Source organism: Podarcis bocagei, assembly GCF_964188305.1.
Source record: "Podarcis bocagei genome assembly, chromosome: 17".
Lineage (NCBI taxonomy): Eukaryota > Metazoa > Chordata > Lepidosauria > Squamata > Lacertidae > Podarcis > Podarcis bocagei.
The window spans coordinates 1,911,143-1,938,065 of record NC_138143.1 but is presented as its reverse complement, the minus strand read 5'-3'; the positions used below and the strand labels follow the sequence as shown (position 1 = coordinate 1,938,065).

Below are 26,923 nucleotides of genomic sequence, written 5' to 3'. Positions count from 1 at the left end.
ATGCCAACCCAGCCACAGCCATTAACAGGGCTAGAATAAGGGAGATGGAAGTAACATTTTATTCTTTTAGCCAACTTAGGTATCTCCTTATTCTCTGCAGTAAGCCAGGTGGCTCTTGGGTACTATTGACAGATGACATGGTGCAGATAAAAGAATCTGAGACATCTGGAGGGGCCAGGTTCTCCATTTCTGCCAATAAACGCCGCTTCCCCCTGAGTCCTACTGCCCAGGCGTGAGGGCAGCAGGGAGACGTGTGTTGGTGTCCCACATACTGCTGCCAAGCCCCTCTTTCCCCCTTCCCTACCCCAGTGTCATCCAGGAGGTGAAATACCACCTGTCTCAGCCCTCTGAAGCTCCCTTGTAAGAGGCTGTTTCCTAATGAGGAACTGTGTTTGTTTTTGTTTGTTTTTCAAACAGGCTAAAAGATCTAGAAAGGGATGAAGATGGTCTTGGTGAAAGAGTGAGTGCACGAGTGTCCCCCTCCCCCTTTTAATGGAGAGTCATGCCAGTGCCTCCTTGCAGCCACCCCCTTAGAAGGTGTGAGTTGCCAGTTTAATATGCTCTCTGTCTGTCTTTAGGAATGTGTTAAGGAAAAACTGAGTCTGATGCACGGCTTCTTGCAAGCCGATGTTCAGAATCAACTGAAAGACCTGGAGACCAAGTTTCACAAAGAGGAGCTTTCAGAGGTAGGTAATTATAGGGATGGGTCAGTTCCTCCTGTTCCATTCAGATACCGTTCTGTGGGTTTGACTGTGCCTGCCTTCCCAGTTGGATGGGGGTGATTTCTAAAATGAGAAAGGTTCTCCAGTTTGCTGCAGTTATCAACATATATATATATATATATGTGTGTGTGTGTGTGTGTGTATGTATATTTATGTATTTATTTGTGTGTGGGGGGTATATATTCTGCTGGGCAGATCAGAGGGTTTGTGGGGTAACGTGGCAGCAAAAGACTTGTCTTTCAGTGCCACACTTCCCTGCAGACCACCTGATGCACCTGGCAGCAAAATAATAATAATAATATTGATTGATTTTATTGCTTGCTTGCTGCTGTAGGGCGAATTAGGTGGTCTATGGGGTAGCATGGCAGCAAAATTAAAATGGCACCTAGACATTTTGTTTTGGCGTCTAGAACACAAGTCCCAGGAGCCACCTGGTTCCTAGCTTTATATAAATTGTTTTTTTTTAATCTAAGGCAGATTGTAAATTCCATAGATTGCTCTAGATTGTGCTAAATTGTATGACTCTGCATTAGGATCATAACTAGGATGATAACTCCACAGTATTCTGTTGAGACAATGGCCAAAACAATAGATTTCTGCCTGTCTTTTTCTATACATATTCAAGGACACTGAGCCAGATCATTGCATTGTAGGCTAAGGGCTATTTTACACAGTGTTTGAAACTCCCATTATTCTCAGCGCATTTTGTGACTGGTAATTTCATTAGCTCGAGCAGTTTCTGAGCTCTGGGTGCAGTACTGCGCCTAAGATTTCAGATTAAAACTGCAGAGTGGAAGGAAAGGAGGACCTTTTCTGCCTCCCCACTTCCAGCTACTCTCTGAAGACTGGAGAAGAGACCCTCTTAAGAATATCAGGGGGGTGGGCAGGGGAAGCATGGCTTTGTTTTTTGAAATCTTCAGATGAGAACTAGACAACGTGAAACATGAATATGAGATTTTACCTGCAGTTCATTCATTTTCAGCCTTGTATTCTTGTTATAAAAAGTGTGCCTAGGCATTCAATTGTTGCACCCATAACCTAGGTTTAAGGTGCCATTTAGCTCCCAGCCTTCGTATCTGTTTCTAACACTGATTTCATACTCTGGCCTGGCATGTAGACTCTATAGTGTTGTGCTGTAAGAATAAGTGTGTGTGTGTGTGGGGGGGTATTATTATTAAATTTTGTATACCACCCTACATCTATAGATCTCGGGGCGGTTGGCAGCATACTTATCATGCTATTGCATGTCAAAAATATTGTGTGAGTGAAAGGATATATGTGTAGATTTGACTGTGATTTATATCTTGGCCAGGCAGTTCATCTGCTGTAAAGGAGCATGGACAGATTGTCCACTGTGTTCCACAGCTGGGCGATAATCCGATTTATTGTCTGAAACCGGTATGGCATTCACATTGCATTATCGGTTTCAGACATTTTGAGCTGCCGATACGTCTTGGCTCCCCATCCACCATGTATTGGCAGCTCAAATTGCCTTCACTGGAGCTGGCAGGTTGCGTCTTTCCTCTTTTGCTCCCGGAAGAAAGACGCAGCAGGTGGAACCAGGATCTCAGAATTTCTTATCTCCCCCCTCCTCCTCTGCAAAGTCCATTGATGTGCCCAGAATATGTGCACTGCACTCAGCCTGTTCCTCTTTCCCTTTGCTGCAGGAACTGTACCTGGCCAAAGTCAAAACCTTGCTCCACCAAGAACTCGCTTTGGAGAATGGAGATAGCCTGGAGCTTGGCCAGAAGCCCAACGGCTGCACAGAAAATGGTGCCTATGGCAGTGATGAAGAGCCTGAGAGAAGAAGCAGCAAGGGAGAAGAGGACAGCACCATGGAGGTGGAGGAGGCAGCAGCATCGTCTTGCTCCTCCACACCATTGGCCTCACCCTCTGTGCCCAAAGCCCGCAGGGGTAGGAAGAGCAAGTCCAACAGTGAGAACAGAAGTACGTCATTTAGAGACTTGCTTTAACATGGCTCTTGGGAGTCTCCACTACTTTGACTCTGGATACATAGCATAAATGGCAGGAAAGCCAAAGCCTTCTGGAAATTGAGGGTGTTTCTCTCCCCACTCCCACTTACTATTTAGGTTTCAAATAAATGAGGGCAGATGTGGCATAGTTACTTCTGTGGACTTGTTTGCCAGAGGTTGGCCTTTGACTAGTTTTATTAGCGGAGCATTGCAGGTTCTCATTTACGTTCAGCCTGGACAAATGAGCCATCTGCAGGATCTGCTCCTAGCTCCTACTCATGAATTGGCTTGCTGTCTCCTTGCATACAGATAGATTTTCATCCTGCTTTAAGAGCGTGAACCCTTTTTTTTAATAAAAAAAGGGAAAATAGGAAGTGATGACGACAACAATGATGATTTTGAGAATGCAAATTCTGTTTCAAAATTCAACAAGCCTGATAATGAACATTTTGAGTCCCTTCCCTTTTTATTTTTCCTTCCCTTTGGTGAAAGCATCAGGGTCCTGTGACATCTGGAGGGCACTGTGTTGGGGAAGGCTGCTGCAGATAGTGAAGGCAAGCTCTTTGTAAGGAATATATGCAAGCAAGTCTGTCCTTCAAGTCTGTTTCAGATTAAGATTCTGCAGTTGGTAATAGAAGATGGGTTTGTTTGGGCTTGGCTGGGGGGGGGGGCGGGGAATCTAATCTGCTTTAAGCACTTTGAAAGCAGCAGAAACCTTTTATGTATGGTAACTGCAACTGATTCTATTTTTAAAATTAATCTGCAGAATCCCCAAGCAGTTCAAGGATCACCCGTAGTTCTGGCAAGCAACCAACCATAGTAGCTATGTTTTCCAAAGGGTGAGTAGGTTGTGTGTAAACCTGGTGTGACTGTTCTTTTGTGGGTTTTTCTTAAAGATTCTTTTGCTTATTTGACTCTCATCCCCCACACTGCTGCCACCTTTTACTCTGGTTGCCTCATTACCACTTACATCAAGGTGGTTAACATTGAGCACTGAACAGTACAGGTGTTCATGTGAGACACGGAGCAGCCAGGTGACCTGGGGAAAGAAACATCAGGCAAGTGGACCTCTGTTGGAGATCAAGAATAAGAGAGCAAGAAGATCAAGTACAGTCGTACCTCGGAAGTTGAACAGAATCCGTTCTGGAAGTCCGTTCGACTTCCAAAACATTTGGAAACCAAGGCGTGGCTTCCGATTGGCTGCAGGAAGCCGCGTCGGATATTTGGGTTCCAAAAGAACATTCACTAACTGGAACACTCACTTTCGGGTTTGTGGTGTTCAGGAGCCAAAAGGTTCGACTTGCAAGGCGTTCAACTTCCGAGGTACGACTGTATATAAAGAGGAGTGGAAATATTTTGTGGAATATTTGGAAAATAACTGTAAAGCAAGTGAAAATGTTAGCAGCATTAAGGTAAATTCAATAGTATAACACACAGTAGAGAGTGTAAAACAAGAAAATCCTTAATAAAATATTTTAAAAAGAAAAAAAAGAAAAAACCACACAGTAGAGAGAGATAATTGCCGGGGGGGGGGGGGGGAGGGGACGGACAACGATGACTAAAATGGATTTTATGGTTCTTAGAATATGCAGAAAATATGGGAAAATTTAAAGAACCATGGAAGGGGAAGGAGGGAAGTTGATGAATGTACGGCTACAATGGTGGATATTTAATGATGGAAATGTATATTTGATCATTTTCAATAAAAATCAATTAAAAGAATTAAATTAAAATGTCACATTTCCATGGCTATCCAATTCATGCTGCATTATCTGAACATGGTTTGTAAAGTTAAAACCCATTTATTTTTTCTTAGCTTTCCACCTTCATTAATAAGCACAGTGAACATCTTGTCAAAATAACGTTACCTAAATTAATTCCTTTTTGCAATAGATCCAATAAACGCAAATCTGAGGAAGTGAATGGAGACCTGAAACAAGAAATTAGTGTAGAAAATGAGGAGGAGGAAGAGGAGGAGCAGCAGCCTGGAGAGAAGGTAAATGCTGATTGCTTTACTAGTTTACTCCACCACCACCAGAATGCTTGAAATGTATGCATGAAACTTCTGAATTCTCACTTGCATTTGGAATTTTGGATTTAATATTGCTGTTTCACCCTGGAGTGGGGATAAATTATGGGCCCTTGAAAAGCCTTTGCCAGTTTGGTGCCCTCCAGATGTTTGGGACTGCTGTTCCTGCCAGCCTGATGGGAGCACCTGGAGGCTTCCAGGGTGGTGAAGGCTGCCCTAGAAGGTTAATACTTCACACCTAATTTTAAAGAAAGAGAAAATGTTTCTTTCTTCTCAATACCATCTTCCTTTTTGCTCTCAAGGAACAAGATGAGAAAAGAATCAAAATAGAAGCCAAAGAAGGGTAAGTGACTGGGCGCATGAGATCTCATCAGCTTTCTCTGCATGTATGTTTGCTAGCAAGAAATGTAACCATTTTCATCAATGGATATGAAAAGCAACACTCTTTTTGTTTTTGGGAACATACTTAGGCCAAAACTAAACATTTACGACACATGACCACCACAGAAAATGATAGCTAACAACAACAACAACAACAACAACAACAACAACAATATTTATTCCCCACCAATCTAGCTGGGTTTCTAGCAGCACATATAAAAACATAGTAAAACATCAAACATTAAAAACTTCCAGATACAGGACTGCCTTCAGATGTTGTGTAGTTCTTTATCTCCTTGACATCTGGTGGGAAGGCATTCCACAGGGCGGGCGCCACTGCCGAGAAGGCCCTCTGCCTGGTTCCCTGTAACTTGGCTTCTCGCAGTGAGGGAACCGCCAGAAGGCCCTCGGAGCTGGACCTCAGTGAATGATGGGGGTGGAGACGCTCCTTCAGGTATACATGACCAAGGCCGTTTAGGGCTATAAAGGTCAGCACCAACATTTTGAATTGTGCTCGGAAATGTATTGGGAGCCAGTGAATATTCTTTAAGACTGGTGTTATATGGTCCCGGCGGCCACTCCCAGTCACCAGTCTACATGCCGCATTCTGAATTAGTTGTAGTTTCTAAGTCACCTTCAAAGGTAGTCCCATGTAGAGCGCATGTCAATAAGCAGGAGATAGCCAGAGCATGCACCACTCTGGTGAGACAGTCTGTGGGCAGGTAGGGTCTCATCTGGTGTACCAGATGGAGCTGGTAGACATTACTCTGGACACAGAATTGATCTGCGCTTCCATGGACAGCTGTGAGTCCAGAATGACTCCCAGGCTGCTCACCTACTCCTTCAGGGCCACAGTTGCCCCATTCAGGACCAGGGAGTCCCCCACACCCATCTGGCCCGTCCCCCAGAAACAGTACTTCTAGTCAGGATTCAACCTCAATCGGTTAGCTGCCAACCATCCTCCAACTGCCTCCAGACACTCACAGGATATTCACTGTCTTCACTGGTTTCAGTTTAAAGGAGAGGTAGGTCTGGGTATCAACAGCATACTGGTGAAAACTCAGGCCAACCCCCCTGATAATCTCCCCCAGCGGCTTCATATAGATGTTGAAAAGCATGGGGGAGAGGACAGAACCCTGAGGCACCCCACAAGTGAGAGCCCAGGGGTCTGAAACTCATTCCCCAACCAATTTCTGGACACGGTTCCAAAGGAAGGAGCCGGACCACTGTATAACAGTGCTCCCAGCTCCTTTAGTCAGTCCAGAAGGAGGTCATGATTGATGGTATCAAAAGCCGCTGAGAGATCCAGCAGAACTAGGAAACAGCTTTCACCTATGTCCCTAGCCCACCAGAGATCATCGACCAGCGCGACCAAGGCAGATTCAGTCCCATGATGAGGCCTGAACCCCGATTGGAAGGGATCCAAATGGTCCACATCCTCCAGGCATGTCTGGAGTTGTTCAGCGACCACATGATCAGTCACCTTGCCCAATAATGGATGGTTTGAGACTGGGCAATAGTTAGCCATATTGGCCAGGTCTGAATATCTACCTACCTATGGCCCTCCCTCAATCCAGTTTCCAAAAATCTAGAGCAATTTACCTGAGGAGACTAGGTCAGTTTGCTGTTTACAGACTAGGGGTGATGGAGCCAAACTTAAGTCATGCTTAGAGAAGACCCATCAAAATCAATGGCACTTGACCAGGCACAGGCAACCTTGGCCCTTCAGATGTTTTGGGACTACAGTTCCCATCATCCCTGACCACTGGTCCTGTTAGCTAGGGATCATGGGAGTTGTAGTCCCAAAAAATCTGGCAGGCCGAGGTTGTCTATGCCTGCACTTGACCATGACATTATTTCAGTGGGTTTGACTGAGTCTAACTCCAACACTCAAGCCACTGGTGGTGTGGGAGACCAGGGTTGAAATTTCCACTCAGCCATGATGTTTTCTGGCTGCTCTTGGGCCAGTTACAGACTCTTAGCCTAACCTATCTCACATGGTTGTGAGGATAAAATGCAGAGGGATGAGAACCACACATGCCACCTTCAGCTCTTTGGAAGAAAGGGGGGATATAAATGTAGTAATTGTAGTAGTATAGTGATGATGATGATGATGATAGATTTCCTGAGGGTCACATGCCAGTGTTGGGTGTGGCAAGAGTTAAAAGCAAGGAGTTCGCCCCTTCTCTCCCCCCCCCCCAATTGAGCAGCTGGAAGGGAAATCAAACTGATTCTTGCAGGAAGCTTTTGAAATTGGGCTGAGAGCTGTTGGCTGCTCACCCACCTCTGCCAAGAGCGGTGCCAGCTGCAAATAAAAGGTGCAGTGGGAGCAGTGATAGTTCATGTTCTCTTGAGCTCTGGCTGTCTGGTCCGAAGAAAAAGCAACCCTGTTGCACTCCTAAAAATGAAAAGGAAAAAAAAAGCCCTGTAAATGTTGCCTCTGGCATGAGGAGAGAAATGAAGTATCTCCATATTTTGGAGAGTGGCTGCAGTGGGTGTTTGGATTACACAAAGCCACTCCTCCTTGGCTAGCTTCAAACATCTGTACAGATGTACTAGTTAGCTCTGTGATGGGAAGAAAGGAGAAATTTGCACGTAGGAGGTGCAGGGGAGAGAATCGGCTCCTTCCATGAATCTGGTCCTCTCTAGATGTTTTGGACTACAGCTCCTGTCAGGCCCAGTCAGCATGGCCAAATCTCGGATGTTGGGGTTGTAGCCTAAATTATCTAGAGGGCCTCAGACTGATTACCCTACAGAAAAAGCATTGTTTAGAGACCAGGAACATCAGGAATCCCAACCAGGTCAGAAGCGCTTTGTTTTCATTCCTTAGGCTAAATAAAGAAACACAGAATATTGAAATGGAGCAGTCAGTCTCTGCCCTGTTCATGCATTGATGGAAGTGAGAGTAGAGGGTATAAAATGGCTCCCCAGAATACACAGTTTATTTAAGCTGAAAGTGTCTTTGTACAGTGGTACCTCAGGTTACATACGCTTCAGGTTACACACTCCGCTAACCCAGAAATAGTGCTTCAGGTTAAGAACTTTGCTTCGGGATGAGAACAGAAATCGTGCTCCAGCGGTGCGGCGGCAGCGGGAGGCCCCATTAGCTAAAGTGGTTCAGGTTAAGAACAGTTTCAGGTTAAGAACGGACCTCTGGAACGAATTAAGTACTTAACCTGAGGTACCACTGTATATGAAAGCATTTTACTGCATGGACTTATCAAAGTCTCTGTATCCAGTGACTTAAACAGTATTATTCTTGTGATAGCTTATATTACCCAACTTGTTGCACTGTGTGAGGGTTTTGTTTTGTTTTTTGCCCAGGTCTGAATTAAAAGAAGAAGCAAACCAGGTTAAAACTGTGCCACCTGTTAAGGTCAGTAAGTGTTGGTTTGTTTTGTATCTGGTTGGAATACTAGACATTTGTGGTGTGCACATGCACACACTCCGCCCTGGAATGACTGGAACATCAGCAGTTCAAGAAGATACTATTTTTTCTGATTTTCAGGACAGGCATTTAATGCCTCTGTCAGGTGGAACTTTGGGTGGGTTCAGATATACCACATCAGCATTGCTCTGATACCATATCTTGGCCTTGGTTTACTGTCTTTAAGAACAGAAAAATAGTGAATGAAAGTGGCATAACTTTGTGTGTTTTGTTCTTAAAAATGAGTCAGAAAAGCAGCTAAGCATTTGGAAGGGCTCCATAAATGATGGCCGGTACAGTGGAATGGAATGTAAGGACTGATGAAATCCTGCCTCCCCCTTTCAGCTAGATTTAGCCAACTATGAGTGAGCAATCCTTGCATTTTCTAGAAATGCCACTTATGCGCATGAAACCTGTTGGGTATCCTTTCTGGCTAGGTACCAGTGACCCAGAGCAGTACAGTAACAGCTTTTACACCAGGGATGGGGGAACTCTCTTGCCCTGCAGATGGTGATGGACTCAAAGTCTCATTATCACTGACCACACTGTCTGATGGGAGTTGGAGTCTAACTACATCTGGAGAGACGCAGGTTCCCTGACCCTCTTCTCATCCTTACCCAGCCTGGTTCCCTTCAGATGTTTTGGGCTCCCGTTTCCCATGAGCTCAGCTGACATGGCCAGGGATCAGGAATGATGGGAATTGGAGTTCAGCAACATCTGGAGGGAACCTGTTTTTAATATGATTTTTGTAAGTGGACCTATAAATGTTTTACTTTGAAATGGTAGGGTCTAATGTCACTTAAGTAACAAATTCCCAGAGTTATTCAGCCACATCACAAGCTTATTGGCAGCACCATTTTTAGATCCTGGTTACCTGAATTCACCACCTTGCATTTTCTCCTTATATCTTTCTCTTCCAGACCACTCCTCCCAAGTGTGTTGAATGCAGGCAATACCTAGATGACCCTGATCTCAAGTTCTTCCAAGGAGATCCTGATGATGCTGTAAGCCCATCCTTTGCAGATGAACAAAAAGAATTCTATCTTGCTGGTATATGTCTAGAATAAAATTTTGTATCTTCCTAGCTGGATGAACCCGAGATGCTGACAGATGAGCGCTTGTCCATCTTTGATGCCAACGAAGATGGGTTTGAGAGTTACGATGACCTGCCTCAGCACAAAGTGACTTCCTTCAGGTGAGGCCTTGTGCTGGCTTGCTTGCCATAAAGCAGGGCTGGTTAACTTGTGGTCTTCCAGTTGTTACTGTTGGACACTGGCTCCCACCAACCCCAGCCAGCATGACTAGTGGTCAGGGCTGATGGGAGTTGTAGTCCAGCAGCATTGGGAGCATGCCACATCAGCAAGCACCACTGCAAAGCCTAGGTAATTGAATCTCAGGGTGGGACAAGTATGGAGGGAGTCATGAATACTGGGAATTTGCTGCCTGGAGGACTGCCCCTCCCTACATCTCTGAGACTCCAAGCAGGAATCTGCAGTAGCAGCAGTTGGAGGAAGGATCTGCTAAGCTCTGAGGCTTAGAAACTAGAGGGTGATAAGGGCAGAAGGAAGCAGGTAGCAGTCTACTCAAAAAAGAAAGCTTTGAATGTCCATTTATTTCTGATCCAGAGGTCTACAGTGCTGCTGTGTGTGTTTGCTTGCCAAAATAGAAAGGGTTGAGATTGGGCAGGGGCGAGGGTGCAGCAGTATGGGGCACCTTATTAATAAACACAACCCCTTGAGGATACGCCAGTGTGTTCCTAGGTTTGGGGCTGTGCTCCATTGCAGTCTCCAAGCATCCCCACAGAAGTCTGGTAGGGATCCTTGGGGCACCTGCTGGAACTGTGTTGCTTGAGTGCAGTAAGATCTTTGGGAGGGCGGGTGCCCAGCAGCACAGTCAACTGCACCTGCAGCCCTCTGGAGCCCCTAGCCCTTAACAGGATGGTGTGGTTTAAGCCGCAGGAAGGGGTTTGGGATCTCGTGTGATTTTCAGAAGCGGTGACTTTCTGAATCCCAACTGTCTTTAACAATGGGAGCAATTTAAAGGCTTCCTGCACTCCGTAAATTAGACTTCTGACATAGAGAAAGCTTTGGAGGAAAAGACAGGCTACGTTTTTAACCCTGGGCTGATCAGGGTTAAAGAGACACTGTCTTTTATTCTCAGCTTATGTTCCTGAACCACTATTTTGGACTTTGCTCCAGTTGGTGGTCCTCAGTTTGTAAGTAAATAAAGCAGAACACACAAGTTTCAAGGCTGCCTATCCCTGGTTTAAGTCACCCCAGCTTTTTTGTTGCTTTTGATTTTCCCAGTCTGGTGGGACAGTTCCCTGTGTACAGCTATGAAATAGGATAGGGTTGGCCAGGAAAGTTGTCCGCAGTGATGGGTAATATTAGTACAGTACATATCGGTTATATATGGTTATGGTTCTTGGCCTTTGGCAATTCTATAATCAGTGTGGCTTCCTTTTACTTTACAAAAGAAAAAGGTGAATCAGTCTTCCTGTGTTCTGCATCTCATGGCCTCCACTTACGTTTTCAAGCCTCACCACTACTCTCACTGGAGCCCTGACTCTTCTATTTTGCTATCACCACTCGGTTTGCCACCCTTTGCCCCAAGAGCTGTAAAAGCACTTTGTACACACTTTACAGCTACATTAATGAGAAACTGGAGGTTTTTTTAGTTGGCTGTTGTGAATGACAGGTGTATAGACAACCAAAGACTATACAACCTTTTCCTTTTCTGTGCAGTGTTTATGATCGAAAAGGCCACCTGTGCCCATTTGATACTGGTCTCATAGAAAGGAATATCGAACTCTACTTCAGTGGTGCCGTAAAGCCAATATATGATGATAACCCTTGTCTGGATGGTAAGTGTGGCCCTGCAGGCAGGTTTTCCCTATCCCCCCCCCCAATTTAATTTATATGATGCTCTTAGTTTAAAACTCCAGAGTGGGGTGTTCACATCCACTCTGCCACATGCAGAACTGACACATCATATTAACCCGTCATAAAACTGGAGTGCAAATTATGTCTGATTGACTTCCAAAGGAAGGGAGTTTCACAGGGAGGGTGTAGCAACAGAGAAGACCATCAGCCATGGAACTGCCTCAGGGCCTCACCCAGAGGCAGCACCCAAAGAAGACCCCTTTAATCTTAGTGACCAGACTGGCACATACCAAGAGAGGTGCTCTTCCAAGGTACATGGACCCTGAACTCTTCAGGGTTTAAAGGTTAACGGTAAATCTTAAATTAGATATGTAAATGAATAGGTAACTAGCACAGATAATGGAAAATAAATGTGATATGACTTCAAAGTGGCTTGCTGCTCAATAACCTAGTGGCTGAAATCTATACCAGCTTCTGAACAGTCTTCAAGGGCAGCCCCATGCAGACCACATTACAGTAGTCCAGACTTGAGGTAACTAGGGCATGGATTGCTGTGACAAGTCTATTCCAATTCAGGGACAGCCATAGCTGGTAAACCAGCCAGAGCGAGAAATAGGCTTTCATTAAGCTATCTGAGCCTCCTGTGGCAAAGATGGATCCAAGAGTGCCCCCAGGCCACGAACCTGGATCCTTCAAGGGGAGTGCAGTGCCCTTCAGGACACACCGTTTACCCATCTTCTGGAATCGGGAACCACGACCAGCAGAGCCAACAGCTTGTTGGAATTCAGCTCCAGCTTATTGGGCCCCATCCAGACCATTATCCCAGATGACCTGAGAAGGGGGAGAGACATTAACACATTTCCCCCAAGCCTTTGGTACCACCCCCTACGGCAAGGAGGCACTTGCCACTCCTTGGACCCATCCTGTCAAGTCACAATGGGCTGCAGTCCAGGGTACAGGTGGTGGGACAGCATTTCAGAGGCTGCAAGTACACTTTGCCCACAGAAGAGACACATAACCCCGTGTTTGCTTGTTGCATTACTAGACGAGCCACTGGATGCTGCTAAATTAGCTAAGCATCGTTCATTCAAGACAGGAAGGTCAAAGGTTTTGTCTTTAATTAGCCATTGTAAATCAAGTAACAAGATATTTGCAGCTTCCCAAGGGTAAGACGGACCAATTAAGTGCCTTGGTTTTGGTGCAGGTGTGGATCTAGTGACCTGGTGGAAAAGGAAGTGAGCTTCTCAGGCCAGCCCACTTATATCTGCAAGCTTCCAGGGGAAGCAAAGAACCCTAAGAAACCAGCCAGAGGTGGTTGCCCAGCTCCTGTTCCTCAGCGTGGGCTTATTAAAGCACATGCATCCACCATGGCCTAGCAACTAAGTGATTTTAAAATATGATGCCTCTCCATTTTCATCACTGATTTTAGGTGGTGTCCGAGCCAAAAAGATGGGCCCCATCAATGCATGGTGGATCACTGGTTTTGATGGAGGTGAGAAGGCTTTGATTGGATTCACCACAGGTAAGCTTTTAAGGAAATCATTATCCCTTTCAGTTCTGTCTGTGTCCTGCTTTTTCATGCTCAGCGCATACTTGGAATGGCTCACAACAGCATCAGAAAAACCTACGTAATGAAATACCAGCAATATTTCAAGATAATTCACCAACAATTACAAAATATAACAATTTTTAAAGAAACAACCATACAAATATTAATAGGCCTCCCAAAATGTATTAATAAATATGAACAAATACAAAAATATATAAACAGCAGAAAAACATTACATATTTTTTGAAATTAAAGTTTTCCCCAACAAGAACAACCACTCCTAAGTCACTGACTCTTCTAAGTGAGCCAGATAGACAAGGGGGAGCCAGGCCTTGCAGAACTCGCAGCTCAGTCTCTGGGATTTGTTGAAGAAACTACTGGCAGCGATGAAAAGCGTCTTCTTCTGCCAACCCCAGTTCTCTTGCATGCTGTGCTCAAAATGGGGATGCCAATCCCCTTCCCTTTCCAGGTGGGCTAAATTGAGTGGCCTAATTGTCCCTCTTCATCCCTGATCACCTCCACCACTATGGGCGCTGCATATGTGACTGCGCAGAGCAAGCAATCCTCACAAATCCACAGCACGACCTATTTGCAAAGCTGCGCATGTGCTTTACCAGCCAAGGAGCAGGACATGCTGCCGCACATCTTTACATACATGTTCTGTCAGAGAGCTACCATGGAATTGACCTCAGGGAATGGCAAACTGTGTGGAGCAGTGTTGCTGGGCTACAACTCCCATCAGCCCCAGCCAGCATGCTCAATGATTAGGGACAATGGGGGCTGTAGTTGAGCAACACCTGGAGGGCCACAGGCTCCCCATCCCTGCTTTAGAGCTTTGAGAATGCTGGGTTGCCTTCATCCCTTGGTTGCCTACGTATCTAGGAGGAGGGAGTTCCACAGCCCAGTGCCATCACGTAGAAGCATTCTTTAAGAACCAAGTTGTGCTCAACTTAAAAAGAGAAAAGCATTCTTTCAGAGCAGTGTTTCTCAAGCAGTTGACTGAGACCCCTCAGTGGTCCTTGGGCCACATTCAGGTGGACTTCAGTGTCTCGGCAGGAGATGGGTAGAAATACTTTGAGAGACATGTGGGAAGAGAAATAGATAAAACAGGCATAGGCAACCGGGCCCTCCAGATGTCTTGGCCTACAATTCCCATGATCCCTAGCTAACAGGACCAGTGGTCAAGGATGATAGGAATTGTAGTCCCAAAAATCTGGAGGGTCAAAGGTTGCCTATGCCTGATACAAAAGATAAAACCTCCATTTAGAGCCTCTGGTTCAACAAATTCTGTCTTAAATGAGTCACAATACCTCCGGAACAAATGCCTGTTCTGAGGAAAGCTGAACTATGGAACTCCTTGCCACAAGGAAAACATTGTTGCAAATAATTAATCATTTCCAAATATGAACCAGATAGCAGCAGAAAGGGGTGTCAGGAATTGCCAGCTGGTTGTGCCAAATGCTGCCTCCATCTGCCACCATTTTGCGACTGCAAAAAAAGGAAAACCCATGCAGGCAATAGTAATAGGCAATTACTGCATTAAGATACGTTCCAAAAAAAAAATTATCTTGTGGTTTTTTTAAAAGAGCTTTTCATGTTTCAAAACTTGCTTCTTCTCCATTATTAAAACTTCTTCTTGTCAGTTTCACAGGAGCTTACTGTTATACAAAATTTGCTTCTCCAATAATACAGATTTTTGGTATCCGTTTCACATACCCGTATTTTTCGCTCTATAACACGCACCCAACCATAACACGCACATAGTTTTTAGAGGAGGAAAATCCGTAGGCATGCCACCCGTAGGCATTCCCTCCATAACACGCACAGACATTTCCCCTTACTTTCTAGGAGGAAAAAAGTGAGTGTTATGGTGCAAAAAATACGGTAATTTGCTTCTTCAGTTATGCACCTGCAAAAAGTATACGTAATAGCTCCCATCAGTTACAATTTTCTTTGTTCATAAACTCAAAAGGCCCTAGCCTTGTTGCTGACCCAGTGAGGTACATTAAATATACATGTATTAAAGTTGTTACAAACCTCATTCTGTTCTCTTTTATACAAACAACACTTGCATTCAAATTATATTACATGAGATTCATACTAACCTTAGAAATGCCTTCTCCAATTTTCTGTCTTGGGCAACTACCAGGGTTTACCCTCCTGTAAATATCTCTCTGTTGGCCATGACAACTGAATGAAGCCTCCATGTTCATTGGCAGTGTATCTTTGATAGCCCTGTGATAGACAACCAATTTTTGTGCCTTCTGGCTGGCTGCTGTTGGGAACAGGGAGCAGGGTTAGACCTCTGGTCTTGCTCACTAATGCAGTTTTAGTCATTCTTAGGTGCTCACACATGTTGCTTAATCATCCACTCAGTTCATGGCTAAGTATGTATTTGTACCCAAGTCTTGTTCATTGGGAAACACATTTGCATTGCATTCTAGCCTTTGCAGATTATATCCTGATGGAACCAAGTGAGGAATACGCCCCCATCTTTGCACTGATGCAGGAGAAGATCTACATGAGCAAAATTGTTGTTGAATTCTTGCAAAATAACCCTGATGTCAGCTATGAGGACCTGCTGAACAAGATAGAGGTTAGTCCAGCAGACCAGGGCAGCTGTGTCTTGTGTCTGTAAGAAGACCGACGTCAAGGAACTCAGATCAGCATACATTGTCTATCCATCTCAATTCTTTTTGTCCTCAAAACAACCCTATGAAGTAGGTTAGACTGCCATTGTGTGTCACCATCTTGAGATGGCTGAGCAGCCATTTTTGAACACCAGGCAGTTAAGAGAGCAGATGAACCTGCTATTGCAATGCTTTTTTGCTCTTGCTTAACATTCTTCTCCTGACTTGCCAGTTTAAAACCAGTAGAATTGTTAAATTCCTTCTAATTCTGTCTCCAGACCACTGTCCCTCCTGCTGGATTAAACTTCAACCGTTTCACAGAAGATTCCCTCCTCCGGCATGCCCAGTTTGTGGTAGAGCAAGTGGAAAGCTATGATGAGGCAGGAGACAGTGACGAGCCTCCTGTTCTCATCACCCCCTGCATGAGAGACCTGATAAAACTGGCAGGAGTCACGCTAGGCAAAAGGTACGCCAGCAGCTGCACCCTGGGAGTGGCCCTTCGGAGGTGCTTCATCTCCTCCTTCGGGCGGTGCAACTTAACGCCAAAGGAGAAGGCTTGCGTCAGAGAACCTTCTTTGGTGCTCGGTATTCGCCACACTCAATGTTTGGGAGGTGGGCTCTAGACTTTCTCTTTGGTCCTGTCTCTTTCTGTGTGCAGGGAATTTTTTTTAGGGAGAAGGATTCAATCATGTGACTTGATGTTTGGCATAGCACAGCACAGATGCGCCTCCTGCTCAGTCAGCCCATCTAAACCAGTACTTACGCCAGCTGGCAGCGGCTCCCCAGGATTTCAGGAAGGAGTCTTTCCCAGCCCCACCTGGAGATTATGAGGGTTCAGCCTGGGACCTTTCCCTCGAGAAGCGTGTCCTCTATCACTCTGCTAGAACTCCTTCTGCAGATCAGCTGTGTGCTATTTGGAGGAGCGCGTGGGTGAATTTTCCTCTTGCCTATATGAGGATAGAATACTGTAGCTCAGAGATAGACGATGTGGTACCTTCCAGATGTTGGTGGCGCTACAGCTCCCATCAGTCCCAGGTAGCCCAGTCATGGGCGAGGGGTGCTTAGTCCCAACAGCTTCTGGAGGGCACCAAATTGGCTTTGAGAGCTGGAGAAAGGGGGGATTCCATCTTGTTCCAGTGTTTTCCCTGTCTCCTGCAGGTGCTTAGCTTTTCACATCTGTCTCCTCCTCCTAGACGAGCAGCAAGAAGGCAAGCCATTCGGCACCCTACCAAGATTGACAAGGACAAAGGCCCTACCAAGGCAACCACCACGAAGCTGGTCCATTTGATCTTTGACACCTTCTTCTCTGAGCAAATAGAGAAAAACGAAAAGGAGGAAGACAAAGAGAACAGCTTGAAGCGCAGGCGCTGTGGGGTTTGTGAGGTAACAACAAAAGAGAGGTTGCATTGGTGACCCAGACACCCTGTTTTGCCTACAGAGAAAGGTTGGCATGAGGAGTTCCAACATGGAAGGAGCAGCGCTTCCTCATCTTTTCTTTTTGGTCTCCTGGACACATTCATTTCCTGCCTTATAGAACTCCCCTTCCCAACACTGCTGCTCCTGGCCAAACAGTTCCCAAAGTCTTCAAATATAGAGCTGTCTGGTTCAGCACACAGCATGCAGATTAAGGTCAGCTCCCCCCTCTGCTTCTTGGGTCACTTTTACTTGAAGCAGGGCAGATAGACAGAAAGAGATGAGCTCCTGCATTGGTCATCGGCCCCTGGCTTTAATTTGGTAGCTAAAGAAGAGAGTCCCTGAGCATGTATTCCTGGATTTTCCTCCAGCTTTATCTGGTCTTTCATAGAGAAGACTACTGAGTGGCGTTAGAAACAGAGATGTGAAAGCTTGGAGCTAAAGGGCACCTTAAACCGAGGTTATGGCCCAACAACGGAATGTCTAGGCGCACTTTTTATAACAAGAATATGAACTGTAGCTAAAGTATTATGTTCATTTTTCACATGGTCGGGTCCTTCCCCTGCCCACCCCCCTAATATTCTTTAGAGGGTCTCGTTTCCAGTCTTCAGAGAGTAGCTGGAAGTGGGGAGGCAGAAAAAGCTCCTCCTTTCCTTCCACTCTGCAGTTTTAATCTGAAATCTTAGGTGCAGTACTGCACCCAGAGCTCAGAAACTGCTAATGAAATTCCCTGTTGCAAAATGTGCCTAACAATGGGAGCTCCAAACACTGAGTGGGAGCAGAGCTCTCTGATTACCTGCTATTACCTTTCTGCTCCACCAGAGGAAGCATGAAGCAACCTGAAGCAGACCCCAAAGCACCTGTGGTCACGTGACACAGGAAGTTAGTCATCCTTCTCTGCAGGGCAATGTGGAGCTCTTTAAATATGGGGTTGCCACCTTTGGTTGGGCAAAATAAGGGACAGGTTGTGGGAGGGGAGTTGGTGGGCTAAAAAGTACTTCACCTGGTGCAGAATGAAATTGTTTCAAAGCAATCCATTACAGTGGATTGTTTCCAGTGCTGGTCATACTCATAGAGTGGACCCAATGAAATTTATGGATCTAAGTTAGCAATGCACATTAATTTCAATGACTCACATCCTCCCCCAACCACTGAATTTCTGCCTGTCAGAAGAATGGTAAATGTGGAAACCCAGCCAAAGAAAGAAAGAAAGAAAGAGCTGGAGATAGCAACAGTTTTGTTTCTCTTCCTAATAGAGCTTTGCCTCCAACGTCCCATGTGCCAGTTCTCTCTCTCTCTCTCTCTCTCTCTCTCTCTCTCTCTCTCTCACTCTCTCTCTCTCTCTCTCTCTCACACACACACACACACATATCCTAGTCAGACAAGTTCATCCTACCACTAGAGGTTTCTTGTCACATACCTGAAGCATTTTAAAAAGAATTCATAGAGAAATAGAATTGTAGGGTTGGAAGGGACCCCAAGGGTCATCTAGTCCAACTGCCTGCAATTTAGGAATCTTAACTAAAGCATCATTTAAAGCCACTAACAGTTGTGGCGTTCCACAAAGAATCCTGTTTAAAAATCATTTTATTTTCCATTTTCAGCTTTCACAAATATTTTAACAAGAAAAACAAAATCTTTCTTCCCCTTGACTTCCCTCCCCTCCTTTCTGTGGTTCTTTATTTCATATCTTTTTATTACTGTATATCTGATTCAAATATATTTACAAATTTTTCCTGATTTCCCCCTTAATTGTCTCTTACTGCACGTGCTTATATCAGTCCTGCAAATGTTTTAATTTGTTTACAAATACTCAATAATATTTCCCCAGTCTGTTTTTAAAAGTCTCTTGTCTTGATTTTTTATTCTTCTGGTGAGTTTCACCATTTCTGCATATTCCATTAATTTTAATTGCCAATCTTCCCTTGTCAGAACTGTTTCTTCTTTCCGTCCCCCAAAGAATCCTTGTTTGTTTTGAGACCCCCTATTGCTCTCCCAGAGATATAATCCCAAGAGTCCTCTGGAAAGAAGGATTGATTGCTAGACCACTGTTCTTTTTCAGGTAGCAAAATGTCTTGGGCCAACCCATTCTTGCCTATTTAAACAGACAGGAATGGCTTCCCTGAGCAGGTCACCATTTGGAGTTTCAGTATTTGCCCAGCCCTAGAAGAAAGTCACTATAAGTTCTACTGATTTTGCCAGTCCCCCTGCATTTTTATATCAGGAGTAACAAGGTTGGTCTGCAATACAGGGATCTAAGAAGTACTGAAAAAATGGCTTTTTAAAAACCTGCAACCAGTTCTAATAATTGTAGGTGGCATGTGCCATCATTAAAATATGCATTTAGTTCTATGTGTGAGAAGGGTGCGGGAAGCATCTTTCAAAAATAATTAATTGGCAGGATTAATAGAGGACACCTGATCAGTGATCACTCGTATGCAGATGCTCCAGAGCTGCTGCTTCTGGGACAGAATTGTTATATTAAAAAGGAAGTGGATCAAAACAAAGAAAGCCCCCTTCCCCAAACGCCTGGCCACGTGCTTCATCTTGCAAGCAAAACGAAGCAAAAGAGTCAGGTTCAGCCATAGGCTGCCTCCTTGCCTCCGACCGCCACACTCTTTCTCTCCCCTTGGAAAAGGCTGCTGCTCCACTGTTGGCCACCCTGGAGCGCCAATTAGCTGGTTTTGGAGGGGAGGGAGGGCTCAGTTTCCTGAGCACCTAGCAATTCTGGTTGCATGAGACAAGCAAGTTTGGGTGAGCTCACAAATGCCAATTTTGTTTTTATGACTTCAAAAATGGGACAAATAGGGTGCCAGACGGGACAGGGGACTCTGTGCCCCCAAAACAAGACAATCCCATTTTTTAAGGGATGGGTGGCAACCCTATTTAATATGACCCGTATTTTCAGAACTCATTTGCACAATTTCTATCCTGCACATTCCTGAGATGGTTGACAAACTAGTGACAAACTCGTTTAGAGACGGCTTTGTTTAGAGGCCTGTTAGGAATTGCCGCCAATGGGAGCTGGGTCAGCATCTCACTGTTTCCTAAGAGTTTGCTGAGTCTTCTTCACAGTGGAGCCTATCTTGGCTTGGGAGACACCTGCCCATTCTGCTTACCCACCCACAGTTTCCTTGTGAAGTGCCCTTGTTTGGATACTTGTCTCCTGGCAGGTGTTGGGCCATGTGCATATGTTGTCTCGGCTCCTTCTTCCTTCCTTCCTTCCTTTTTTTTCTCTTTCCAGGTTTGCCAGCAGCCAGAGTGTGGCAAATGCAAAGCTTGCCAGGATATGATTAAGTTTGGTGGCACTGGGAAGTCAAAACAGGCCTGCATAATGAGAAGGTAATTATGACCTCTGCCTTGAAAGACTGCAAGCTTGGGCAAGAGATTCATCCACCTGTGTCCATTTTTGCCGACCCAACACTTGAAAATTTATACATGCACTCAGGTTTATATAATGCACATAATTGTGTTACTACTCTTATCGAAGTAAACCACCCACCACACAACTTATCACATCTCTGGTCAAGATATGGGAGGAACTGTTGAATCCTGACATGGCTATATGGATTTAGGATCAATGTGAATTGAACAGTTATGAGTTGAGGATTTTTTTTAGAATCATAGAGTTGGAAGAGACCACAAGGGCCATCGAGTCCAACCCCCTGCCAAGCAGGAAACACCATCAGAGCACTCCTGACATATGTTTGTCAAGCCTCTGCTTAAAGACCTCCAAAGTAGGAGACTCCACCACACTCCTTAGCAGGTGGAATCTTCTTTCTTGTAGTTTGGATCCATTGCTCCGTGTCCGCTTCTCTGGAGCTTCTCTTTGTTCATCCTAGTCTTCAGTCTTAAAATATTGTAACATTAGATTTTTACCTATTAATAGTCCATTTTCTCATATTCCCTTATAACATTACAGCTAGAGACCACTTAGTTTCTATCCAACATCATTCTAACATTCATTAATTTTACAATATTTCTGTAAATAGTCTTTAAACTTTTTCCAATCTTCTTCCACCGACTCTTCTCCCTGGTCTCGGATTCTGCCAGTCATTTCTGCCAGTTCCATGTAGTCCATCACCTTCATCTGCCATTCTTCCAAGGTGGGTAGATCTTGTGTCTTCCAATACTTTGCGATAAGTATTCTTGCTGCTGTTGTGGCATACATAAAGAAAGTTCTATCCTTCTTTGGCACTAGTTGGCCGACTATGCCCAACAGGAAGGCCTCTGGTTTCTTTACAAAGGTATATTTAAATACCTTTTTTCATTTCATTATAAATCATCTCCCAGAAAGCCTTAACCTTTGGGCACGTCCACCAAAGGTGAAAGAATGTACCTTCGTTTTCTTTACGTTTCCAACATTTATTATCGGGCAAATGATAGATTTTTACAAGCTTGACTGGTGTCATGTACCACCTGTATATCATTTTCATAATATTCTCTCTTAGGGCATTACATGCCGTAAATTTCATACCTGTGGTCCACAACTGTTCCCAGTCAGCAAACATAATGTTATGTCCAACATCTTGTGCCCATTTAATCATAGCAGATTTCACCGTTTCATCCTGAGTATTCCATTTCAACAGCAAGTTATACATCTTTGACAAAATCTTAGTTTTAGGTTCTAACAGTTCTGTTTCTAATTTTGATTTTTCCACCTGGAAGCCAATTTTCTTGTCCAAATTGTATGCCTCCATTATCTGATAGTAATGAAGCCAGTCTCGCACTTTATCTTTTAATTTCTCAAAACTCTGCCGTTTCAATTTGTCTCCTTCTTGTTTCAAAATTTCCCAATATTTCGGCCATTTGGCCTCCATATTGAGCTTTTTCTGAGCCTTTGCTTCCATCGGTGACAACCATCTTGGGGTTTTATTTTCAAGTAAGTCCTTATATCTTATCCAGACATTTAACAATGCTTTCCTAACAATATGGTTTTTAAAAGCTTTATGTGCTTTAACCTTGTCATACCACAAATATGCATGCCACCCAAAAACATTATTGAAACCTTCTAAATCCAAAATGTCTGTGTTCTCAAGAAGCAGCCATTCTTTCAGCCAGCAAAATGCTGCTGATTCATAATAAAGTTTAAGGTCTGGCAGGGCAAATCCACCTCTGTCCTTTGCATCAGTTAATATTTTAAATTTTATTCTGGGCTTCTTGCCCTACCAGACAAATCTAGAAATGTCTCTCTGCCACTTCTTGAAACAGTCCATTTTGTCCAAGATTTGCAATGATTGAAACAAAAATAACATTCTTGGCAATACATTCATCTTTATAGCAGCAATTCAACCTAACAAGGAAAGCTTCAAGTTTGACCATATCTCTAAGTCCTTTTTCACTTCTGACCAACATTTCTCATAGTTGTCTTTAAATAGGTTTAAGTTCTTAGCGGTCATATTAACCCCCAGGTATTTTACTTTCTTAACCAGTGTTAAACCTGTCTCCTTCTGAAACCTCTCTTTCTCAATCGGTGTTAAATTTTTCTCAAGCACCTTAGTTTTTAACTTGTTCAACTTAAATCCTGCCACATGACCAAATTCCTGAATCAATTCTAATACTCTTTTAGTGCTAGATTCTGGCTCCTGTAACGTCAATACTAAATCATCTGCAAAAGCTTTCAATTTGTACTGTTTAGCTCCGACCTGTATACCGTATTTTTCGCTCTATTGGACGCACCGGACCACAGGACGCACCTAATTTTTAGAGGGAGAAATCAAGGAAAAAAATATTATCCCCCCCCCCAGCCCCAAAGAGCAACGGACAGGCTGCATGCAGCCTGTCCACTTCTCCCAGAGCTTCTCGGGGCTGCGGGGGAAGCCCGGGTTCCCCCCCCCCAGCCCCAAAGAGCAAAGAAGCCAAGACAGTGCGCGGGATCCATAGCCGCGCAACCTCTCCAGCCAGGAGCTAAACCTCTCCAGTGCAGCTAAAGAAGACAAGGCAGCAAGCGCGATCCATCCCGCTCATTGCCTTGGCTTCTTCTTTAGCCTTGCACAGCATCTTTAGTCTTGCGCAACGGGATGGATTGCGCCCGCTGTCCACCGGGGCTGGACTAGATGACTCCTGGGGTTCCCTTCCAACCCTGCAATTCTATGACCTCGGAAGGTGTTTGGGGTCTCCACCACTGGAGGCTTTTAAGCAGCGGTTGGGGGACCATCTGCCTGGCGTTCTTTAGCTGTGATTCCCACATTGTGAGGGGGCTGGGCTAGATGACCCTTGGGTGGCCCTCCCAACTCTATACAGTCCTACAGTTCTGCGGCAGGAGATCCACAGCCACTTCACACAATGCCCACTCCCAATTTTCATCTGAGAGACATGTGTCTCTCAGTACCCCCCTACCTGCCACACTTCCCCCACCCCACTTAAGCTGAGGGAATTCCTGCCCAGAGAAACTCCCAGCAATCAAGGAGGAGGAATCCGCTGCAGCCGTGAGCAGCGCAGGATCCATGGTCCCCTTCCTTCCCTCCTCCGTAGTTGCTTTGAAGGAGGAAAGTGGGAGAGGAGCTGCTTACACGAGTGTAAGCTGCTCCCCTCCCACTTTGCTGCTTCAAAGGGAGCCCGAGAGGAAGGAATCTGCTGCAGCCGTGAGCAGCGCAGGATCCATGGTCCCCTTCCTTCCCTCCTCCGTGGTTGCTTTGAAGGAGGAAAGTGGGAGAGGAGCTGCTTACACGAGTGTAAACTGCCCCCCTCCCACATTGCTGCTTCAAAGCAATCACGGAGGAGGGAATCCGCTGCAGCCTCCAGCAGCGGGGGATCCATGGTCCCCTTCCTTCCCTCCTCCGTGGTTGCTTTGAAGGAGGAAAGTGGGAGAGGAGCTGCTTACACGAGTGTAAACTGCCCCCCTCCCACATTGCTGCTTCAAAGCAATCACGGAGGAGGGAATCCGCTGAAGCCTCCAGCAGCGGGGGATCAATGGTCCCCTTCCTTCCCTCCTCCGTGGTTGCTTTGAAGGAGGAAAGTGGGAGAGGAGCTGCTTACACGAGTGTAAACTGCCCCCCTCCCACATTGCTGCTTCAAAGCAATCACGGAGGAGGGAATCCGCTGCAGCCTCCAGCAGCGGGGGATCCATGGTCCCCTTCCTTCCCTCCTCCGTGGTTGCTTTGAAGGAGGAAAGTGGGAGAGGAGCTGCTTACACGAGTGTAAACTGCCCCCCTCCCACATTGCTGCTTCAAAGCAATCACGGAGGAGGGAATCCGCTGAAGCCTCCAGCAGCGGAGGATCCATGGTCCCCTTCCTTCCCTCCTCCGTGGTTGCTTTGAAGGAGGAAAGTGGGAGAGGAGCTGCTTACACGAGTGTAAACTGCCCCCCTCCCACATTGCTGCTTCAAAGCAATCACGGAGGAGGGAATCCGCTGAAGCCTCCAGCAGCGGAGGATCCATGGTCCCCTTCCTTCCCTCCTCCGTGGTTGCTTTGAAGCAGGAAAGTGGGAGAGGAGCTGCTTACACGAGTGTAAGCTGCTCCCCTCCCACATTGCCGCTTCAAAGGGAGCCCGGGAGGAGGGAATCTGCTGCAGCTTTCCCCAACTCCCGCAGAAGCCGCCCGCTCTTTAAAGGGGCTGCGCGGCTTCTCCTGGCTTTTCTGGGAGGTGGGGGGATTCCCCCACCTCGTAGAAAAGCCTGCAGGAGCCGCGCAGCCTTTAAAGAGGGTGCCGCTCTTGGGGGCTTTTCCCCCAGGAGGGAGAAGGGACTGATGCGGCCAGTCAGTCCCTTCTCCCTCCTAGAGAGAAGCCCGCAAGAGCGCACGAAGCTTGCGTGCGGCTCTTGAGGGCTTTTCCCGCCTGCCTCCCCCCCTGCATTCGCTCCATAGGACGCACACACATTTTCCCTTGCTTTTTAGGAGGGAAAAAGTGCGTCCTATGTGCGAAAAATACGGTACCTTTAATCAAACGGTCCCTTCTGATCATGTTTAGCAGAACCTCCAGGACCAAAATAAAGAGCAATGGGGAAATTGGGCAGCCTTGTCGTGTCCCTTTCTCTATCTTAAATCCCTCTGTCACCACATTGTTAACTATTAGTTTAGCCTTTTGTTCTGAATAAATTGCACTTATACCATTTTCAAACCTTTGACCAACCCCCATCCCCTGAAGATTTTTCTTCATGAAACTCCAATAAATATTGTCAAAGGCTTTCTCCGCATCTACAAAAATTAAAACAGCTTTAGTATTAATATTCACTTGCAGCTTCTCTAAAATGTTAATTATATTTCTCGTGTTGTCAGACAAGTGTCTGCCCGGGAGAAAGCCAGCTTGGTCTTTGTGTATCTCCTCTACTAAAACTTTTTTCAATCTTTTAGCCAATATATCTGCAAAAATTTTGTAATCCACATTAAGCAGGGATATGGGGCGGTAATTCTTAAGTTGTGTCTTTTCAGACTCATTTTTCGGTATTAGTGTAATATAAGCTTCCTTCCACGACTCTGGCGCTTTTCCCCCCTCCAAAATTTCATTACAAACCTCCTTTAGTGGTTGAATTATCCAATCCTTCAACTATCTATAATATTTTGAGGTTAAGCCATCTGGCCCTGGAGATTTGCCCAACTGCATGTTCTGAATGGCACCTTCCACCTCCTGTTCTGTTATTTTGTAGTTCAACATTACCTTATTTTCTTGAGAGATTTTTTGAAGTCCATTTGTTTTTAAGAATTTGGTCTAAATCAAACTCTTTCTGTGGCCCTTGTGTATATAACTGTTTAAAGTACCTCTGGAAGCATTTTCTAATTTCCACTGGATTCTGGATGTTCTTTCCTTCCACTTCCAAGTTGGTAATGGTGTTAAGTTTTTGTCTTTTTTTCATTTGCCAAGCTAACAGTTTTCCACATTTATTAGCCGATTCAAATGTCCTTTGTCTCATCTGTTTAATTTTCCATTCTATTTCCTGATTCATCATCTTCATATATTGAACTTGGTATAACTTTATTTCTCTCAGAATCTCTTGTGACTTTGGTTTCGCTCTCAGTTTCTTCTCACCCTCTTTTATTTTTTCCAAAATTTTATCTTTTTTCTCATTTTGAGTTCTCTTCTTTATTACATTCTGTTGAATTAGAAAGCCCCTCATAACTGCTTTACTTGCGTCCCAGATTACTCTTTTTTCAATGGTAGTGTTCATATTTATCTCAAAATAGTCTCTCAAAGTTTTTTGGGCCTTCTTGGTAACCTCTTGATCTCTAAACAAGGTGTCATTCATCCTCCATCTGAAGGAACCGGTAGGTGTTAATTTCATCTCCATTTTCACAGCATTATGGTCGGAGCAAGTTTTAGGGCAAATTTTCACTTTTCGAGTCTTAGGTGCCAGTCCTCTAGTTATCCAGATTTGGTCAATTCTTGTCCATGTCATTTTGGCTCCAGAGAAGAAGGTTCCCTCTCTGCCCAAGGGATTCTTTATTCTCCAAATGTCAGTCAAGTCCATATTGTCAGTCATCTCAAAAAAGGTTTTTGGTAGTCTTCCATCTTTAGTAACTACCTGTCTCTGCGACTTATCCATGTTTGTAGATACCACTCCATTCATATCTCCCATCATGATAATGTTGTAATCCATATAGTCTAACAATGTCTCATGCAACTTCTTAAAAAATTCAGATTTCCCCTCATTTGGTGCATATACTCCTACTATCAAAAAATTTTCTCCTTGTGTTTGGATTTCAATTGCCACATATCTTCCTTGGTCATCTTTAAAAATAAATTTCGGTGATAGGCTCTCTTTCGCATAAATTACTACTCCTCTCTTTTTAACCTTGTCCGATGAAATAAACTCTTGACCCAATCTTTTATTAATCAATACTTTCCTATGAAGCCTTATCACATGTGTTTCCTGTAAGCAAATCAAGTCCAATTGTTCTTTTTTCAATAGATGAAATACTTTTTTACTTTTCTCCGGGGAATTAAATCCATGAATATTCCAACTTAATAGTTGCAGGGACAT

The 26,923-nt window shown here is 44.9% G+C and overlaps 1 protein-coding gene across 1 annotated transcript in view; it reads left to right on the top strand.

The window, feature by feature from the left end:
• The window catches only part of DNMT1 (DNA methyltransferase 1), a 62,398-nt gene that overhangs the window by 6,293 nt on the left and 29,182 nt on the right, over window positions 1–26,923 (top strand). The window contains exons 2-16 of the mRNA XM_081177333.1: window positions 418–460; window positions 579–686; window positions 2,390–2,669; window positions 3,462–3,534; window positions 4,589–4,691; window positions 5,027–5,067; window positions 8,430–8,481; window positions 9,453–9,536; window positions 9,618–9,727; window positions 11,277–11,395; window positions 12,844–12,936; window positions 15,408–15,559; window positions 15,872–16,059; window positions 16,787–16,976; window positions 20,251–20,348. Of these exons, the coding sequence (XP_081033459.1) occupies window positions 418–460; window positions 579–686; window positions 2,390–2,669; window positions 3,462–3,534; window positions 4,589–4,691; window positions 5,027–5,067; window positions 8,430–8,481; window positions 9,453–9,536; window positions 9,618–9,727; window positions 11,277–11,395; window positions 12,844–12,936; window positions 15,408–15,559; window positions 15,872–16,059; window positions 16,787–16,976; window positions 20,251–20,348 (1,734 nt within the window). The remainder of the gene's footprint in view (window positions 1–417; window positions 461–578; window positions 687–2,389; window positions 2,670–3,461; window positions 3,535–4,588; window positions 4,692–5,026; window positions 5,068–8,429; window positions 8,482–9,452; window positions 9,537–9,617; window positions 9,728–11,276; window positions 11,396–12,843; window positions 12,937–15,407; window positions 15,560–15,871; window positions 16,060–16,786; window positions 16,977–20,250; window positions 20,349–26,923) is intronic.